Source organism: Ostrinia nubilalis, chromosome 28 (genome assembly GCF_963855985.1).
Source record: "Ostrinia nubilalis chromosome 28, ilOstNubi1.1, whole genome shotgun sequence".
NCBI classification, from domain to species: Eukaryota; Metazoa; Arthropoda; class Insecta; order Lepidoptera; family Crambidae; genus Ostrinia; species Ostrinia nubilalis.
The window spans coordinates 4,701,674-4,724,171 of NC_087115.1; the positions used below are offsets into that span (position 1 = coordinate 4,701,674).

General features: G+C 38.0%; 1 protein-coding gene across 1 annotated transcript in view; it reads right to left on the bottom strand.

The window, feature by feature from the left end:
* Positions 1-22,498, bottom strand: part of LOC135085311 (segmentation protein cap'n'collar-like) — a 121,394-nt gene that overhangs the window by 26,740 nt on the left and 72,156 nt on the right. The window contains exons 9-10 of the mRNA XM_063980100.1: positions 1,483-1,631; positions 131-213 (exon numbers count right to left, since the gene is read on the bottom strand). Of these exons, the coding sequence (XP_063836170.1) occupies positions 131-213; positions 1,483-1,631 (232 nt within the window). The remainder of the gene's footprint in view (positions 1-130; positions 214-1,482; positions 1,632-22,498) is intronic.

The following is a 22,498-nucleotide window of genomic DNA, read 5'->3' on the forward strand; positions in this document are numbered from 1 at the left end:
CTCCCCAACCCGTCTGGCCAGCGTGGGGAGTGTAGGACAAATCCTTCATTTGCCTCTGGTCAATTAGAGGGTCGTGTTCCTGCAGTGGAGACTGAATGACCTGATGATTATAGTTCTTATTGATACGTACCGTAAGGGTCAGGGTGTTTCTCCGGCACCGGGGGGAGAGGGGCGTGGTAATTTGGCGGGTAACCGCCGGCCGCGCCATGGGAGCTGTGAAAAAGAAAAACGCGTATAATTTCTGAATTTTCACCTCAAGGTAAGTGATATGGTTCAAAATATCAATTTGCCTTAAATTCGATTCAACACACTCGTAGTTTTATACATTGAAAGTACCTAAATACGAGTGAGTACGTCTTCCGGCTCGTGGTCGCCACTCAAGAACTTTCCTGCCTCATCACGTAGGGAAACTCCGAGCATACCACGAGCCGGAAGACGTAGCGTGGGCAGGCCTCCCACTAGGTGGACCGACGATCTGGTGAAGGTCGCGGGAGGTGCCTGGATGCGAGCGGCGCAGGACCGGTCTTTGTGGAAATCCTTGGGGGAGGCTTTTGTCTAGCAGTGGACGTCTTTCGGCTGATACGAACGAACGAGTAAGTAATTTAAGACCTATTGTCATAAGACATTATCCGTGTGCAGTTTTGGGTCTGCCATCGGTCGCGTCCCCGAGTTACGGATAGGGGAACGCCCCCAGTCTTGGGGGATACAGTCAGCATCAAATAGTTCGTGACACCCGAAGTGGGCAAAAAATTGACAACACAACCCAAAGACGTGTTGCGAATTTTTTGGCTAATTTTTTGGATAATTTGGCTTTTTGTGTACCGGCGCGGACAGAAACCCAAGCGCGCAGGTCTCGTCAACTCGGCGGGCCTGTCGGGCAACCCGTAATCAACAATCGAGTGGGCCGGGGGCCGTCGAGGCCCTGGCCAAATGGAGTTATCTTTAAAAAACCCCACAGCACAGGTGGGGGCTGGTGGGGCGTTTGACCAAGCTAATTCTCTGGAGGGCTGTTTTTGGTACGTATCAGCAGAGTAGGCTGGTGATACTGCATATCTTTGTGGTGGAGGTGTGGGTGGGGGTAAGGCTGGTGGTGGTGGTACCGATGGTACTGCTCTAGTCAGCAGCATTGACACTGCTTTTATAGCAGTCTGGTCTCTAATCAAAGGAGTATAAAAGCTATATTAGCTCACCTGGTGATGCAAGTAAGGGTTAGGCTGGTGGCACTGCATAGCCAGCAGCATTACAGGAGTCTGGTCGCTAAACAAAGCTGTATAAAGATCTCATTCGCTCACCTGACGATATGAGAGTGTGAGTGACCGACCAACATTACAGGATTCTGGTCTCTACACTAAAGTTTACAAGGGCTATAGTAGCGTGCTCATCTGATGTTATGCGGGTGGCGGCGGGATGGACACTAATGGACAGCGGCGTTACATGAGTTTGAACTCTACATTAAAGACTATAGATGCTATATTAGCTCACCTGATGTTATGCGGGTGGGGGTGGGGGTGGGGATGGGGATGGGGCTGGTGGTGGTGGTACTGGTGGTACTGCTCCGGTGGCGGCGGGATGGTCAGCAGCGAGGCCAGGTCCTGCCAGCGCTGCTCCACCGACATAGACCGCATCAGCGACTGGAAGAACGGAAAGAACTGTTAATATCATCAGGCCATGTGGTCAAAGAAGCGCAGCCCTCTCTAATTAAGCCCGTATTTGGCTTGTCGGAGCGGCTGCGACACGACATCGGCAAACGCGGTACCGAAAGCTTACTAAAATATACTCTATGAAGCTTACCGAGCGTCTATATTTCAATGGAGCGTTTAGGAGTAAGCTTTCGGAACCGCGTATGCCGATGTCGTGCCGCTGCCGCACCGACAAGTCAGAAAACGGCAAGAGGTAACTGTCATTGGAGCCGCAAAAATAGGGTGCGATTGAAGTTATATCATTTACTTCATCATTTCATTGCACAGAATGTCATTTTTGCTTTAGAGCAATTGTTTGAGACATAGTAACACAGTTTTTGTTATAGCATAAACACAGTAGTTGGTCAGCTACTAATGCTGGGTTTGATTCCCCAAGCAAACTTTAGTTTTTCTTAGTTATATAAAATAATAAAAAGTATCTACGAGTAAGTACGAGTATGATTATACCGTAACTTATCTAGTACCAATACTACAAGCTTTGCTTATAAATGTCCTTCAATCGTATCTCTAAACATAACCCTAATTTCTATCGTAAAAATAATCGGTTATTTTGCGAGCCTATTTACCGGTTTGTGTAAACAATACGAATGCGTAAACATTCCACATTCAAGCAACGTTTGTCAAACACAAACGGGCTTCTGTTGACAGAAAGCCACGGCCATGTTGCTTTAAAATTTCAAATTTCGAACGCTCTCGTCGCGTGCCATTGGTCAAATAGGCATAGACACGGATTTTATTAGTTTTTTGTGATTCCGTGGGAGGTCTGTGCGAGTTGTGATGCTGATGGTTTGTTTTTTAATATTTTATCGAATTGGCAAACGGCGTTAAATCTAAGACTTGTTTTATGCAAGACAAGGCAGGTATTTGACCACAATTGCACCTGGTTTTAAGTGAGATGCAGTCTAGGATGGTACATTCGGCCCTGTAAGTGCCTATTCACTCTCGCCTTGAAAAGGCCCGGATTATAGTGTTCAGGAAAGACAGCAGCAGGCAGCAAATTCCAGTCCCTAGCTGTAGCCCATTAATAAATTCAAAGCACATATTAAAAGTACCTTAATGAAAAAGGGCTAATAGAAAGTCGATGATTATTTAAAAGATAAAAATGTTTGGGATGCGTAACTGCTCGCAGCTCGCATAAATATTTATAACTATGTGTATTTTAAAGCCTGTAAACCTTTGAAAAAGAGGCTGACAATAGTGACTGAGTTTCTTGCGCTGCTTCTTCTCAGCACTGGCCCATTTATTGTCCTGAAGCAGTGGTAGGGTTAATACTGGGACGTGTAAAAGTGCTTTTTAAAGCCTATTTGCAGAAATAAATGAGTTTTAAGAGATTTTTTATGATAATGACAATGTTTATGTCACCCCTCCCGTGCCGCTTCCATACCTCAGGCATTGACTGAGTTAAGCCTATAAGAGTGTTGTATCAACAAGTTTCACTGCAGTCCGCTACGGCAACTGTTCTGCGTATGTTTGTCTATGGACGACTTTATGGCTAGTCTATGGTCTTTTTGGAACGTGCTTAAAGCAAAGGCGTTGTTGTTTGTGGGCGAGATGTTGGGTTAGCAAGAATTTATTGTCTATGGCCGGGGGTCGATACTAGAACCTGAAGGAAATTATAAGACACTAGCGGCCCGCCCTGGCTTTGCACGGTTGCAATGGAATTTCTCGGCTTTTCTCTTGTATAATATGCATGTTTTATACACATAAACCTTCGTATTGAATTACTCTATCTACTTATTAAAAAAACCGAATCGAAATCCGTTGCGTAGTTTTAAAGGTCTAAGCATACATAGGGACAGACAGACAGGAAAGCGACTTTGTTTTATAATATGTAGTAATGTAGTGAAGAGAATCGGCCCCTACAAATCAACAGCCTACAGTTGCTCTCGCGCAGGCTCGGAAGTTTTCTCTGCAAATATTAAAAAGCAAACACCTCTGTTGACATGGAACACAGTTTTAAGATTTTACGATCGCACGCAATCGACAGAGAGCTGTAATATTTCGCTGCTACTATCAAAATCAGTTTATTTACCTTAAAAGCCTTTTTTGCGGTAAAATTTGGACGTACTTTTACGGACGTATTCCAGAGCACCCTGAAAATAGCACCCGCATGAATAGCACCTTGCCTATCGATATAAAATAAATTTAGCACCTGCAGCAGTCGCGGCCAAAAGCTGGTTTTATTATATTTTATTAACAAGATACCTCTTTATATTGAGGATTAGAAAGCAATATTTAATAAAAAACATAGCATTATGTCAATAAACTTTATGATACCTTGATTGATAGAGGAACGAGTATATCACAAATCACAAATTACTTAAATCTTTCTTAAAAATGTTTGCTGTATCGTAAATTAGAAAGCATTCTTCCCGCCAATTCGATTGACAACTTTGACAGGTGTCTATGGTGCTTAATTATTTTTTAATTTAACCGCTAATGGCATTGGACGACGCATAAACGAACAGAAGTTATTAATTATATTCGATCTTTAGTGTATTTGTTAACAGTTTTAAATTATTAATAGTTGAACGTTGATAGTAGTTGCAGTCTTGTCAATTTGATATTATAACTTATTAGTTTTGTTGATGGATGTCGAAAATGAGAAATGAAGCAACATCGACATTCGACGATTGTGAGTGGTGGGGATTTTTACGGGGTTTACCCCCGCGACTAATATAGCCAAACGATGAAGGTGTCGGATAGGCCAACTCGTGATCCGAGAAACGCGGGTTCGATTCCCGCCGTTGCTTGCCTATTGTGGTGAACCCACTCGTAACACAAGCGTATAACTTACCAGGAGGGGTTAACGGGATTATTACTCGTAGTAATTTAAAAAAGAAAATAATGTCGAATTTTCGTTACATAACAGAACTAGACACAAAAATATAACACATGGGAGGGTAGACCGTCAAGTTTAAAAACCGTTGTCTATGGGCGTTGTAACTGTCATTTGTTTGCAGTACAATTTAAAAATGGAAACATCTTCATTCAAAAAATTCAAATTGGTAAAGCGCAAGTTATTCAAGTGTCTCTTACGTGCAAGTCATAAGTTAAGATGGCGGACGGATTAACGGAAAATTGAGTTTTTACGGTATAAGTGTCCTTCTTCTGTCAAAATTGGGTCAGTGGTTTCGTGTCTTAAGATTACACCCGTGTTCACAAACATTACTATGAGGTCTCACAGTGCGCGTGGACTCACAGGGTGACACACGAACCAATCACAGAGCTCTATTTAACGCTGTGCGTACTACTGGACCGATTTGAAAAATTCTTTCACTATTAGTTAGAATCCTATATTATTTCTGATGAACATAGAGGTACGAAGTTCGCCGAGAATAAAAAAGCTACAAATTCGCTAACAAATTACATACAGAACCCCCGAAAATTCAGTCCAACAATACCACTGTAGAAAGTTTAAACGTAGACGTTCAGTAAGAATGATGGTGCTTAAAAGAACCGTTGGTTATGACATAAAGTACTCAACTCTGTACAGTCAACAGAATATACATTTTTGTGCCAAATTAATACTTACTTACTTAAATACTACAGTCAGCGTCAAATATTTCGTGACACCCAAAGTGGCTAAGATAACACAACCTTATTCCAATGTATTTTATAGCGATTGACAAATATAATTACATAATACAATAAATAATGAACCTACATAGACTAAATATTTACAAATAAAAAATATGACCCAAATCGCTGTCCAAACAATGCGACATGGTGCCCAGAATGCTGGCTGCATTTCCGCGCTGAATGGCCAAACTGATTCGTTGGCCAAGAAATGCGCCAGCTCTTCCATCACCTGTACAGTCAATCAGCCGCTTGGCTAATTCCCTGTACAGACGATGAGCACTTGGTTCCCACGGACCTAGCGTCCAATTGAAACAAAGACGTGTTGCGAACTTATAGGCTACTTAGGGCAGGGTTTCCCATTTTTTTTTTGCGAAGGAACCCTAATTGATTATACTTTTCCTAGCGGAACCCCCGTACTACTCCGCCCGCACGCCCTGCCCCTCCCTTGTGCGTAAACAAGTCGGTGCGAGCGAACAACGTCGGTCACGAAACGTGGGATATTTTTTACGGAACCCTTGCGGCCTTTCCACGGAACCCCAGGGTTCCGCGGACCACCATTCGGGAACCATTAGACGCTGTAAAACTACATGAGAAGCTAGATTCAGCTTGATTAGCCGTACAATCAGCGTCAAATAATTCGTGAAACTCGTCAACTTTTTGGCCACTTTGGGTGTTAACTAATTGACGCTAACTGTACGATCGGTGAATTTTTGAAATTACACCACCGTTAAGTTTAAACTCTTTTGAAGATGATATCGGTTTAACTTTGGATGTTTATTACCTTTAACTCACTAGCTTAAGTTCGTGGTTTCGTTTGAATTTTGTGTGAAAGTTTTTGGAAGCTTTTTCGGTTAAGTTCCGGGTCGATCGAAGAGCCTTATGTCAATTTAATTGTAATTTGGTTTTTTATGTTGATTTCTTAATTACTAATTTATTAAAGAGACAACATAATCATGATGAGTGATACTTTATTGTTAAAGATTATTTTTGAGAAATGAATATTAGTGCATAATTTGTATTGCACAAATTACTATTAACAGTCTTGTTAACCCCTCTTGGTAAGCCAAAACCATGCTTCTGTTAATAGAGCACAATAGTTAGAACCCGCGTTCTTCGGATCACGAGTCAGCCAGTCCAATATCTTCACCGATGGGCTATTGTCACTTTAATACAAAAAAACTTAATACAAAATTGCTACACACAATTTTTGCCACTATTAACAAATGCGGCCCCAAAATAGTACCCTGAAGTGCCCCCCAAATCTCGAAAACTCCGCAAAATCACTACAAATCCTACACGCTGGCGTCACAACTCATATCCCCCGACCTTGCCAGCCTCTCAAGGTGTCAGAAAATTGCATAGGTGGTTCTCTGAGACAGAACTCAGCAGTGTCATTAGCTACACGCGATTCCATAATGTATCTAATTGCGCCCACGTGGTTCGTAATCAGAGGATTGTCACATGTACAGACGGACTAATATTAAATACCTCAGCTACACTGCTTGCGAAGTTAATCGGAGTAGATTCGACACGCACTTCACTTTGGTTCGAGCAACCTCGCCTGGTTTCGTCCAACATCGAACGTTGTCGGTTTTTGCGCCCGAATCAAAGCGTTCCGAAGTCTGACTACACTACTCGGCTAACTTCAGTTCCGAGTCAAAACATCGTTCTTAGAATTTGAACCTAAGAGTGGACATTGCAATGGCAGCTGGCAATTATCATCCATGTTGCTTTAATGCTCGGACTCTAAGAGTAGGCGCACACCGTTGATTTTTAGTTGGCCGATAGTTGTGCCCGATTTTAAATTGTATGAAGAATCGGCGTAGTGTGCGCACTCCCATACATGCCCATACCGATCAACTGCCCGACTAAACTATCGGCCGACGAAAAATCAACGGTGTGCGCCTACTCTAAGGCTGGATTGGATCTTACTTTCACTTTAACAAACGTCAAAAATCTTTCAAACTTCATACAAAAAACACCGGTTATCGTTATAGTTACGATTAAAGTTAGATGGTGCAACTCAACCTAAGAGACTGAGTTCGTCGCGAGGTTGCACGAGTGTGTGGATATGCGCTTCGAACTTAGTTAACTTCGTCGAAGCGATTAGTGTAGTAGGCATAACACGATCTTATGCGGTGGTATTAAGGGTGATTTTGCGATCAAAATCTACAGTACGATGTGCTCTTTGTACGTCTGTAATAATCAGTGGTTTGTCACATGTAAACGACGGGTCTGTAAATTAGTGGGCGATTGAATAGAAGTAGTTTACTGATGGTTTATAAATGAGTATTGTTGGGAATGGAAGGCTTACTTTTAATATTTGATTGAAACTAGTTGTTTTTTAGCTAAGTTTTTGAGATGCTTCAATGAAGTTATGTATTTGTTTCATTGGATTTCTTTAATAATACATTGTTTTAAACATTTATCAGCATCATTGTCGTGGGTTGTACCGTTTATTAAATTATTTTTATGATTATTAATAAATTGTGATACGAATTGTAAATTATTTGAGTTAAGTTTTGGTTTGAATTAGATAGCTAACAGGAATTTAATGACCTATTAAGTTCACCTTTAAGTTACAAAGTTTTTCATTTTTTTATCATTAGCTCATAAAAATCTTTAATCTTTCCTTTCCTTTTGTCATCTCTTAAGACATCCATGGGAAGAGATGCCATCTATGATAGAAATAGGCGTAGAATAGACCATAATTTTCTTTCCAAAGCCAATTTAGCCTTACAATTATCGCAATTCAAAAATCTGTCACCGTTAAAAATTTCCGCATTTGAAAAATACGTACCAATTACATAGAAAATTATATACACACAAGTTCCACCCTAATTATCTTATTGTGAGACGTCCGTGTTTTGATGAACGGCTACTCAAGGTCGCAGGTTCAGTTCCCTGTGTAACCAACAATTTTCCATTCATGACAATGTGTAAGTACCAATTTTGTATTTACAAAAACACAGCTCTGGAAAAAAATATACTTTGACAATACTTTATCATGTTTTATATCTTTTACATGCTAAAAATCTTGTTTATGAAATATCTAGACATACCTGTTAATAAATATTTGCCCTAAGGCAACTACTTATAAAAATGAGTTGTTTTTTTATGAAAACATTAAGTTATTACAAGATTTTGCCTGCGGCTCTGTCTGCATGAATTCCAGCCTGTCACTTAGAGAATCAGCCAATTACTCAGGAATAATGTACTGCAACTCCTGTGTAGCCAGGATCTACAGCTTGACCACCAATAACCCAACCAGTGAAGGTCAAGTGGGAATCTGAAGCTGTCATTGGACCCGCAACGAAATTAATCAGAAGAACATAGGAGGAGTTCGAAGTTAAGATTCGACTTACTGCTGGTGAAAGAATTTTAAAATCTGTTCAGTGAATCGCAGTAGTTCCAAAGATACTTCCTACAAAAAAATTCACAAGCTTTCCCTCTTTATAATATTAGTGTGTAGACTAAAAAGTTATTAAATTTTATGGTTAAAACCTTTCTAGATTCGTGCTTTATGATCATTATAAAATTTTTTACTTACTTTTTTATTTTCAAGATCCTATTACAAGTAATTTTTGCTAGAAAATTTATTCTTCGATCTTTTCACAGGTCTGAATCATAAATTCAGCTTTTAGGTGTGAAAAAGAAAAAACTGACTTTCGTATACTTATTTATAATAAACAAATAAGTAAATTTTAATGTATGATCGTATATCAAAATTTTATACTGCTATCCCAACTAATATTATAAATGCGAAAGTAACTCTGTCTGTCTGTCTGTCTGTCTGTCTGTCTGTCTGTCTGTCTGTCTGTCTGTTACGCTTTCCCGCTTAAACCTCGCAACCGATTTTGATGAAATTTGGCATAGAGATAGTTTGAGTCCCGGGAAAGAACATAGGATAGTTTTTATCCCGGTTTTTGAAACAGGGACGCGCGCGATAAAGTTTTTCTGTGACAGACAAAATTCCACGCGGGCGAAGCCGCGGGCGGAAAGCTAGTGATAGTATAAATGGCAACATAAAAACTATTTGAAATCTACGTATTTTTTTATGAACCACTTTTTCTTACTCATACCTCTAAGCCTTCATCTCTTATTGGAAGGTGATGATCAAGCCGAAGGTGGAAGCGAGTTTCACCCGGAATCCTCAACCACAGAGGAACTGGCTATCATACTTCCAACTGCCGAAACACAACGCTGCGCGCTGTTAACATTGTTGATATGGCGACAGACTTAGGTTAAGATGGCGGTAGCTAGCCAGGCGGACTTAGAAAAAGCCCTATAGTCCAAACTGAGAAAAATCTTTTGCCCCCACTGGGAATCTTTAGGTCTTTTTTTTTTTCAAAGAATATTAGAGATTTGTAAATACAAATAACTAGTTATAAAAGCGAAAATTTGTAGTTGTATGTTTGTTACTTCTTCACGTCTAAACGGCTGGAGCGATTTTAATCTTTGGTATGGAGTTACTGACACCCTTGATTAACACATAGGCTACGTTTTAACCCCGCACAGCTATTACTAATAATCCTGTTAACCCATAATGTTAAGCTAAATGCTTATGGTATGGGTGGGTTCTGAACCCGCGTTCCTTGGATCACGAGTCGATCAGTCCAACACCTTAACCGTTCGGCTATCGTCGCTTCATACTCTTTCAAGTCGCTTCATACTCTTTTAAGTCTTCTAGCAATCTTCCTGAGGACATAATTTATGACACATGTTAATGTTTATGTAACCTTGACTCATCCGTCAATTTCCAGATGATTAGTTTTTTATAAAACTCTTTGTTTAATCTTAATTTACGCGGAAAAACTAAATTGGCTACTTATGCCAATTGTGTATGAATCCGCCATTATTCGAAGTCAAATTATACATTTTGTTGCAAAGGAGAACTTATTACAAGCAAATAAGATGCCACAAGCACAAGATTCCACCCACAAGCTAGACCGACGACCTCATAAAGGTAGCAGGTAGGCGCTGGATGCAGGCCGCTACCAACCGGGCGATGTGGAAATCATTGGGGGAGGCCTATGTTCAGCAGTGGACTGCGGCTGAAATGATGATGATGAAGATGCAGTTATCACAGACATTTGGTCAAGTTTTGCGGGTCTCTGCCTTTTTTCTGTGATGCGGATTTCGACACGCGTCCGGATGGTCCGCGTGCGTGTAAGAAATCACGCTGCTGGTTGCACGCAGAACAAAGATTGTATTGTGCCTGCAGCCGATCCGCGTTCCGCGTGCGTGTAGCCTGCGTAATAGGACAATCATGTATGAAATAATGAAATGCGGACAGCCCGCATGCGTGCCGAAATACTCATCACAGGAAAAAGGGGGATCACCATGAGTGATTTTTTTAATTCGAACCGCGGTGTGAATCGCTCAAAAACTTTTTTAAATGGGACTTTAAGCGGGTATAACCTAAGAAAGCTTCAAAAATCATTAGTAATTAGGTTAGCGATACGTCAGTATGACGTCATCATCATCATTTCAGCCACAGGACGTCCACTGCTGAACATAGGCCTCCCCCAATGATTTCCATATCCCCCGGTTTGTAGCGGCCTGCATCCAGCGCCTTCCTGCTACCTACTTATAAGATGTCGTCGGTCCACCTTATGGGTATACTTAATATTCTACTGCAGTTAAACCTTTTTAAAATATCATAGAAAAGATGGGTGTGGTAAAAATGTGAACAACCAAAACTAAGAATTTATAAGAGAAATCGAACTGAGAACAAGAATTACGATTCAAAAACCGGTATTAAGATTTACATACTGTGTCATCGGTGAAATATATTTAAACTGACTTAATAATTGATTGTTTTAAAATATTTTTAGATTAAGGTAGGTCAGTTGGTATTACGATAATGATAATAAATATTGTACCATACTAGTAACCTCCTTTTTTGAAGTCAGTTAAAAATTAAACGCAGAATTAATCGTAGGTAATGTTACAAAAGCTTGGTGTACTTAAATTATTTATGCTATTTTTATGCCTACTTATACCTAGTTCAAGTATTATTTTTATTTTAATTATTTTAATAATAATAAATTATGTATTATTGATTTTCAAAGCTTAATATTGTAAGGTTTTATCAAAATCCGTCCTGTAGTTTTTGCGTGAACTTTAACTTTTATTGTAACTTTTTCGTTAATATTCAGTTAGATTTAATCAATTGAACTAAATATTTGAAATGAAGTATTTTTAATCTTACCTGATATTCATGGATATCCATCATTGTAACGTCAAAATAATAATAAAATCAAAATATAAATAACAATAAAAACACTAAATATTGCACAAATTCAGACTGTCCACTTTTGTGGTATATTGCACACGTTTCATTCAGGTAAATATTTAAATACTACATTAAAACTAATTAATTAATTAAATAATTAACAATAATTTATTGCACTGGCATCAGACTGATAATTCCTACTCTATTTCATTGCACTTTTAAAGTCACATTTTAAAAAAACAACTGTCACTGCATTTTCCCGCGTTCCGCACAGACAATAGATGAATCGTCGAAATAGGTTGCATCGCGTTTTTAATTTTTAAATTCCGAAATGTCAACGTGACGTTTGGCGCGCGCGCTTTTTGGTGTCATATTCGAACGCGCAGTCCGGGCCGCGAGTCGGCCATAACTGGCCGTTCTTTACCGTACAGCCGCTGTAAAAAAACCTAATATCTAATACCACAGTGTGAAATCGGCAGAATTGCTACGCGGTAAACTGCTAGCCGTCATTTTCTAACAGTAAACGGTTAAGAGGCGAAGGCTTTCTTTCTCAGCTTTTGGTACATTGTAATTAGAATCGAGTTTGATTTCTGATTGATTGAGTTTGACGCTAACTATATTTTAATACGTGATCTTTTTGTTAGTTTTGGATTGTTAGTTGGTGAATAATTTGGACAGATACTATAGAGAGTGAAAGCTTCGCTCGTAAACGCCATAAAACCTGTATGCACCGCTATAACATCGAGAAATGGGGTTACAACTTTAAGACTTCACTCCTAGCAAACTGTTCCAGTTAAATAAACGGTTATTGCGCGTTACAACCCCGATTGTTAACCATTAGTTTTAACCTCTCGAATACTCCTTGGTCCACATTTGAAAAAAAAAAACATTATAACTTTTTGGAAGTACGTAACCTCCTTGCGTTATTCGCTGCTCATTTTAGTCATAAAAAAGTAAAGTTTTTTTTTCTCTATGTCTAAGCCATTAAGTCTTGCCAGTATCAAATAAAAATGGAGAAACGAGTACCTATCTATTTACAGCAGTATTAACTACTTTTGTGAAAGCGCGGGAAACGTCGGTTTGTTCGGTCGTCCTTTTTTTGCTCTTTTTGAAACTTAATTATTTAAATAGTATATTGTATAGGATCAGTTGTAAAATAGTGTGTATATTAATTATCTGTATATATTTAATATAATTAGTGTAAAAATTCCTGTACATTGGTAAGTTTTTCACTTTTTTAAAGTTTCATGGATGAGTCCGATGATCCTGGCGGGACCGGCGTCCCCCAGGTATCTAATTTTGTTACCATATCACAATGTTCTGAAACCGAAGGATCCCAAAGAGACACTGATTGTTCGGATGCTGGTCAATCTAGCTCTTCTCGGAAACGTTCTATAAACCGTAAATATTGTAAACATTGCAACAAAAAGAGGAAACATAGGTCAAATTCATCGAATGAAAATAATAGCTGTTTATGTGACAGTGAAAGTAATCAGCCTAATATTTTTATTAATCCGCCTGATAACTTTGTAGTTCCAAACTCTCCCATGTCGGAACCCATTGCATTGAACTCCACTGAAAGCCCAGCCCCAAATCCTCGTGTATCGACTTTTGTAGGCAGATCTCGCTACGAAGCTTCTGATGCAGCCCCTTACTTAATTCATGTGCTTAAAGATCAAGACCCATCAAATGAGCGTCCATCTAACATTCACCCGATTTCATTCGGCCAATTTTTGAAAAAGAACAAGTTTAAAAATATAGTTAATGGCAGTTTGAAAAAGATTGGTAGAAACCGTATTGTAATTTCATTTTCAAATTTTGAGGATGCAAACAGTTTTGTTTCAAGTGCATTGTTAAAACAATATAAATACAAAGCATTTATTCCAGCAGCTAATGTGACCCGTATGGGAGTGGTTAGAGGAGTGCCAACTGATTGGACTGATGATGAGGTTAAAAGTAGTATTTCAGTGCCCATAGGTTGTGGTGATATTTTAAAGGTCAGACGGTTTAAAAGGAAAGTAACAAGTAATGGTAAAACTGAATTTGTCCCTACTGAGACTGTTGTCCTGACCTTTGATGGCCAGGTCTTACCTAAGCGTGTGTTTCTTTGCTATAACTCATTACCAGTGAATTTGTATATATTTCCAACAATTCAATGTTTCAATTGTTGTAGATATGGTCATTTCAAAAGCCAGTGCCGATCTACTCCCAGGTGCTTTAGATGTGGTCAGGGACACTCAGGAGATAGATGTACTGTTGAAGAAAGTGTTTGTTGCCTTTGCTCCGGTCCTCACTGTGCTACAGATAGGAAATGTCCAGAATTTGATAGGCAAAAGGGAATTAAGGAAACTATGGCTAAAAATTGTCTGTCTTATGGTGAAGCCTTGAAGTTACATCCACCCATTACTAAGTCTTATGCAAGTGTCCTAATGTCTTCTCCTCCGCCATCTCCATCAATTGAATATAACTCTAACTTATCTAACAATAGCAACAGGTCATATAATAAAACAGTATACTTAAAACCCAAAGCTCCACCTAAACACGGAAAGGGCTATGATCGAGTAGCCCATAGTGAGTTAGTGAAAGATTATAATGCTCCTCAGCCTGAAAATGGATGTGCCTTAAATAACCATGACCCTAATTCCCTTTTTAACATACCTATTAAAGATTTAATTATTGCATTAATAACATCATTATCTAAGTCTAATTTAGTTTCTTTACCGTCCAACGTTGCCATACCTAACAATAGTATACAAGAAAGTAATTCTCAAAATGGATCAAAGTTCTCTAGTGTTGCAGTGGAATTGCCGCAGCATTAGTAGTAAGAAAAGTGAACTTTTTTATATAATTAACAAGTTTAAACCATTTGCTGTGTCTCTTCAAGAGACATGGCTTCAACCTCATGTATATTTTAGAGTACCTGGCTTCTCTTGTATAAGAGAAGACAGAAGTGATGGCTACGGCGGTGTAGCTATCCTTGTAAATAGATCTGTTTCCTTCACCCACATACCCATTCCCCAGCATAATAGTGATTTCTCAATTATAGCAGTTAGTATAAGTAATATTTCATTTGTTTCCCTTTATATTCCTCATCCATCCTCAGCAATATTTGATGAAGTGGAGAATTTATTAGTTAATATTCCTAAACCAGTTTTAATTATGGGAGACCTCAATGCCCAACACCAGTCCTGGGGCAGCTCTAAATCAAACTTCTATGGCTCTAGAACTTTAGATATATTGGATCATTTAAATTTATGTTTATTAAATACCGGCGAGCCGACGCGACGGACTTTACCTAACGAAGGTATTAGTATACCAGATTTATCTATTTGCACACCTAACTTAGCTTCTTCTTTAACCTGGACAACATTAAGCTCGTCATTCGGGAGTGATCACTTTCCTGTTGTAATTACATTTCCTAATGAAGTAGGTAAAACATCCGAAAGGCGCCCACCTCGTATGAAGTATAGGTTAGCTGATGCAAATTGGTATGCATTCCAACAGGAAGTTCAACGCCACATCTCCTCATTACCTAATGTCTCTAGTAATAATCATTCAGAGTGCGCGGAAGCAATATCTCAATTGCTAATTAAAACAGCTGATGAAATGTTTGCCACTAAAAATCATAACCCAAATACAATCCCACTCCCTCCCTGGTGGGACCAAGATTGTTTGACAGCTGTCAAAAATAGGAAAGAGGCAGAGAGGCATTATAGGTCCGAATCTACTGTTGAGAATTTTGATTATCTGATGGAAGTAATGAATGCCACTCGAAAACTGCTTAAGAAAAAAAAGTGGGAGGGCTGGCAGTCCTTCTGTGCATCAATTTCTCCGGATGTTTCCCCATCGCTAATTTGGTCTAATATCCGTAGATACAGATCTATATTTAAAGAACCTCAACCTTATAACATGGATGATACTGTAATAGACCAATTTCTAGATAAGCTAGCTCCTCCTTCTGTACCTTTATGCACCGTATTTACAAACCCATCCCTGAACAATTCTTTCCAAAGTAATTCTGGATCTTTGAATGAGCCCTTTACTCTTTGTGAATTAAAAGGAATTTTGTCCTATGTCAAAGATTCATCCCCAGGAGAGGATGGAATTCCTTACTCTTTTTTCTCGCACCTTAGTGATTCTAGTCTTTCCTATTATTTAACATTAATAAATTCTATAATGCTTAACGGTAATGTCCCAAATACATGGAAATCACAAGAAATAATTCCGATTTTAAAACCTGGTAAATTAAGCTCTGACCCTAATTCATATAGACCGATTGCACTTTCATTAGTAATTTTTAAATTAGCTGAGCACCTTGTTAAGAACCGCTTAGAATGGTTTGTAGAAAGCGCAGGGTTATTAAGTAACAATCAATATGGTTTCAGAAAGGGTAGAGGGACTATGGACAGTATTGGGATATTAACTACTGACATTCGCCTAGCATTTTCTTCTAATGAGTCACTTCTAGCGGCTTTCCTAGATATTAAAGCAGCATACGACAATGTCCTAATAAATATTCTTATTAATAAGCTTCATCGACTTAAAATTCCATATATGTTAGTTAATTTTATTATTAATATTCTCTCAGAACGATATATTAGTGTATTTCATAATGATTACTTTTACAAAAGGAATGTTTGGAAAGTATTGCCACAAGGATCCGTTTTAAGTCCCTTATTGTTTAACTTGTACACTTATGATTTAGACACGGCACTCAATAATCAGGTTAATATATTACAGTATGCGGATGACTTACTGTTATATATTTCAGGCAGTTCTGTTCACAACCTAACTATGTCATTAACTAATAGTCTTCATTTACTTAAAAACTGGTTAGATGAAAATGGTCTAACCATTTCAGTTCCCAAAAGTTCTATAATATTGTTTACTAGAATGAGACTACCCCCCCCTGTTTCTGTTTATTATGAAGGCAGCGCTGTCCCAGTTAAAAATGAAGCAAAATTTTTGGGTATAACACTTGATGCAAAACTTACTGGTGTTTCACACTGCTATAATAGGTATAGCTGCTAAATGCGAGAAGTTACTTAATATATTAAGATGCGTTTCTGGAGTCTGGTGGGGTGCCCATCCAGCCTCATTAAGACTGTTGTACAATGCAATCCTAAGAAGTGTACTAGACTATGGTAGTTTTTTCCTAGAACCGTGTAATTTAGTTGGTTTAAATAAATTGGATGCAATCCAATATAAAGCACTACGGATTGTGGCTGGTGCTATGAAATCGAGTCCGATCAATGCCCTTCAAGCGGAATGTGTTGAGCCACCGTTGAGATTGCGCCGCCAATATTTATGCGACAAATATCTATTTCGCGTCCTTCAACAATTAAATCATCCAATATACAGTAAGCTTAACAGATTATCTGGTTTTGTTGATACTTCCCCTTATTGGTCTCGCAAATCTCCATCTTGCCTAGTTATAAGTTACCGCAAATTTGTATCCATTCAAGCTCCAGTACACAGATCTTGCTTCCTTCCGCTTTTTTCTGTTAATTTTGAGTCTCTAATTCTTACTCCGATAGTTCATCTTAATTTAGACGTAAACAAAGATGACCACAATGCTAATGTCAAATTTAGACAGATATTAGATGAAAACTGGCATGATTGGCATCACCTTTACTGCGATGCATCTAAACACTCACCAACGGGTCACGTTGGTGTTGGCGTATTCCATCAACAATACCGAATTTTACAACAAGTTAAACTTCCTCCTGAGTCGTCTGTTTTTACAGGGGAATGTTTTGGAATATTTAAATCCTTAGAGTATGTACTTCTCATGAAACTAAACCAAACCGTTATTTTTTCCGATTCCAAAAGTGCTTTGCAGGCATTATTAAAATTTCCGTTTAAGAGTAATACCAGCTATCCCGTTATCATGGAATGCAGACAATTATTATATAAATGCCATTTAAACGGTTATTCAATTCATTTTGCGTGGATTCCTAGTCATAGTAACATTACAGGAAACGATAAAGCCGATAAACTAGCCAATGAAGCGATTGAATGTGGAGATATTTATCCCTATACTAATTATTGCCATGATTTAACAGCAGCCCTTCCCAAAACTTATCTCAGGTCTGCCTGGGAGGAGAATTGGGAAGTGACTAGTCAATCTAAGGGGAAGCATTATAAGCTTATTCAACCATCTATTCCTTTTAAGCCATGGTTTACTAAAATGAATTTTCCAAAAAGAGTTACTACTACTTTGACAAGAATGAGACTTGGACATTTGTGCACTCCAGCACACTTGGCCAGAATTCATGTTGTAGACAGTGATATGTGTTCCTGTGGGTCTGATGTGGGAGATATGAACCACATATTTTTTAATTGTTGCCTTTATGACCGTTCCTCTTTTATTAGCTCACTTTTATCCATCCATGTTCCTTTCCCTACCTCAATCACTTGCCTCTTATATTCTAATGATGTTAATATCTATAATATTCTAGCTGCATATATTACTCATAATAATATTAAGTTGTAAATATTGTATATATTTTGTTTTTTAATATGTAAATACTTTGTTTTGTTATCCTTATCCGCTATAAACAATGATCCTATCAAATAATCCTTTTGTTCCGTTTCCTTCCGTAAATTTTCCGTTTCCCTACCTTTTAACTTAATCCCACCCTGTCCAAACGCAATGTCCGCAAAACTAAACGCAAAACCATACGCAAACGCAAAACTCAAGAAGTTCAAGAACCCTGTCGTGGCTAAACGCAATCCGCGAGAGCCATAAAGAAGAAAAAAAAAAAAAAAAAAACTACTTTTGTACTTTTTGTAAAATATTATTAACAGGATCACATGCTAGCTACACATTAATAAAATAAGTTTAAGTAAAGTACCTAAAACTAAAAAAAAAACGTAACAAAATAGCTCCAATTAAAACCGACCGATTTGAAAAAATCTTTCATTATTAGAATCTAAATTATCCCCAATAAACACAGGCTATAGAATATTTTCAAAAGGGCATTTTTCTTGGCGGTTCGAAATTCGCCGGGACAACTAGTACAGAATATTATTAGACCATTAGGCTTATCAACCTGAAATAACTCAAGGTCTTGAAATAATCGTAGTTCCTTCAAACAAAGCTTCTAAATTAAATAGGTAAAAAAGTGTGGACATGGAAAAAAGTCAATTACCCATGTTGGTAATTGGTTATCGGCTGAATGGGTTTGATGTCTTTGCCTTTTTTAGAGGAGACAAAAATAAACATTGTTTTTTTTCCTTTTCGAGGAAAAGGCAAAGGCATGCGCCATACAGCCTGTAAACATAGATTATGCAGAGCTTTTACGTCATACGTCAAATAATTATTGACTGGGTCACTTTCACACAAAATCCGAACGAATCCATGGACTTATGAGTTAAATATAATAAACTTTCAAAGTTTATCCATATCCTCTTCAAAAGAGCTTAAACTTAACGGTGGTGTAATTGCAAAAGTGTTCACCGATTGTACAGTCAGAGTCAATTAGTTAGTGACACCCAAAGTGGCCAAAAAGTTGACAACACAACCTTATTCCAATGAGGGCTATCGTTTTAGCGCTCACCAGTTAGCGCCACTGTAGAGTAAGGTCCTGTCACTTGCTAGTAGCGAAGACAGTGGCACCACCTGGTGAGCGCTAAAGTGGTAGGAGGACTATCACATTTGCACTCATCAAGATGGCGCCACTGTAGAGTAAGGTCCTGTCAATCGCCAGGGGTGCCAACTGTTAGGTATAAAAACGATAGCCCTCATTGAAACAAAGACGTGTTGCGAACTTATTGGCTACTTTGGGTGTCACGAACTATTTGATGCTGACTGTACGAATATTCAAAGAGGAAAATATTTTTGTATGTTTGAAACGAATAAACTCAAAAACTATTGGACTGATTTCAGTATTTTTTTCACCATTACGCCCATATTTACAAACATTACTATGAGGTCTCATAGTGCGCGTGGACGCACAGGGTGATACACGAACCAATCACAGAGCTCTATTCAACGCTGTGCGTTCGATATCCTGCTTCACTTAAGCAAGCATCGTGTTGTAAATACGGGCGTTAGTATCCTTCATTATCTCTAGAGTAATAAGGGCTATCTTAGACTGAAATTAACGCAGGCGAAACCGTGAGTAAAAGCTAGTGAGTTGTAAACTAGAAAAAATCGATAGTGGTTCATAAATTCAAATGACAGATTAAAAATGCCTATGAATTAATGAATTACAGATACTAAAATGTAAATTAATATTGAAATGAACGGAATTTTACTGCTTTGTAAAATTAGTATTGGTATTTTTAATTTATTATACTATTTATTTTGTGCGTTATTATTTGTGTTTAAATACATGGCAATTGAATCATTAAAATGAAAATACATTATGCTGAAGCGTAACTGCATCTATTTCAAACTAAATCGGTTAGAAATAATAACGATAAAGTTATAATAATGTTCTGTAGGGTTTTTTAAAAAAATTGGCAACTGTTTGCAATTTCACCCTGTATTTTTTTTTATGATAATCTCTATAAGGTGCCACACTGATAGCTTGCGCCGTTGTCTGTAGATCAGAGATCTATACATCATACTGATCGACAGATCCTATAACGATGTAGTTAAAATATTTGCTATAATGTGTTTTTACTATACCTTTTTACTAGTTAGTTTGACATTCCCGCTTCTTCGGGAAGAATTTACAATAGGTTGTCAGTTGTCTCTAGTCAATTGACAAACTTTTTATGATATGATAAAACCGGACGTCGCGAAGTCAATTGACCAATTTATTGATTTCAAAGTAACTGAAAACCTATTTTTATAAATATTTGAAAAGCTTTGCAGTTAACTGTATGAACGTATTTTTAAAGAACGAAGTAAATTATCCACGTGTGAAAATTTTGTAACCGCGCGCAGCTAATAAAAGTAATTAAGTACCTATGAAAAAAAAATCTTTTTTTACGTAAATCGGTTAGGTTACTGATTCTGAGTTGCCCCTAAGGACACTGATTGAAAAATCACCCTTTATAGGCCTAATTGTTAGGTGGCAGAGATTTAAAGAAACTAATGCCCGTTTTCACTATCAATCCCTAATTTTTAAGTGACCCCTATGAAAACAAAATTCCTGTTATGTGTTACGATAGGGGTCACTTAAAAATTATGGATTAATGGTGAAAACGGGCATAAGTGTACATTATTTCTACTACTTAGTAGAATTCTTAATTTCTGGCAACACCGATTCTTTTGAAATTCGAATTTCGAACGTTCGATTATCGTTATACCGCCATAAAGTAACGGTAAAACTCGGTAGTCAATCCGTATTGTACAAAACCCAATTATTACATTCGAAATGATCAAAAATACAAACAGACATTAAGAAGAAAGTCGAATTGGTATCCACGAAACCGTACCGTTTTATGTTGCGGTGCAAGTTTGAAATATGAAATTGTTAAAAGAAACGTATTGAACGCGCTACTTATCTCAGGAATTACGGGTCTGATTTTAAAAATATTTTTGTGTTGGATAGCCTATTTATCGAGGAACCCTCAGGGTTGAAATTTTGTAATGTCACCTGAAGAGAAAATTACTCTTAATACTTTAGAGATAAAATTTTACTCAAAGAAAACATTAATTTTTTTTAAGAAAGACAATTAAATTTAAAGATTTCCGAATGTTTCCGAAAATTCACCACCGTACCATTATTCAGAAATTATTTATTTTGTAAATAATAAAAAAAAACATGTTTTTTTTTTCATTTCAATTATCAAGTTTGTTAGAGATATCATCCTTATAATTAACCCTAACGATCGATGCAATAATAATATAGGGTGTATTTTTTAACAGATTTTAGTCCGTTCGATTCCCGGGTATGACAAGCGAATTCCCGGGAATTTGCGGGAATCGAACCCGCGACCTTTGGCAATAATAATAAACTATAAACAACATACAGTATTGCTGTATTACCGATTCCACACGCTCACAAATCGTAATGACACAAAATAAAATCATCATACCAGCAATTTCTCCCAACAACCAACAAAACGGTTTAACGGTAACGTAATGATGTATAATGCGCGCGCGCATTCTGAATAGAGTCGTAATTGCCGCGCTGACCCCGCGTAGATCCGATCTATAGATCATCGATCGATAATAAGGATCTACGAAAGTAGAAAGGGGTTTGGATTTAACGAATTTATTGACAAGTGTAGGGAAGGCTGTGATAATCTGTACTAATATACAGGATGGAATTTTGTAATGCCACCTGGAGGGAAAGTACTCTTAATAATGTAGATAGAAAATTTTACTCAAAGAAAACATTCCTTTATTTTTGAAAAGAAATAGAATTGCATTCAAAGATTTCCAAAAATTTGCATGCCACACCCGGGAATCGAACAAACTAAAATTTGCTAAAAATTACACCCTGTATTTTTATTGCATCTATCGTTAGGGTTAAGTTTATGGATCTCTTTTAATGGAGTTCTCTTTGCTTTCAAAAATAAGGGAATGTTTTCTTTGAGTAAAATTTTCTATCTACAATATTAAGAGTACTTTCCCTCCAGGTGGCATTACAAAATTCCACACCAGATAGGCTCTGTGGACTAGTGGTAAGACCCACAGGTCCCGGGCTCGATTTCCAGCTGGGACAAAAGTTTGCATGGGGAATTGTTTTAAAAAAAAAAAGGCCCGTTGTCACCATCAATCCCTAATTTTTAAGTGACCCCTTTGCAAACAAAATTCCTGTCATTTGTTACCATAGAGGTCACTTAAAAATTAGGGATTGATGGTGAAAACGGGCATTAGTCTGAGTTGTACCTTAAAGGTTCAGCCAAACCAACGCGAGCAGCCTGAAGTGTACGCAACACGACGGCGATGGCGATCCTACTGATTTCTACACGCAGGCTGCACGCGTTGATTTGGGTTAACCAGTAAAGGTAGCTATAACCATAACCGGTGTTTTTGTTTTTTGGAGTTTGTCAGACTTTAGACGTTTGTGAT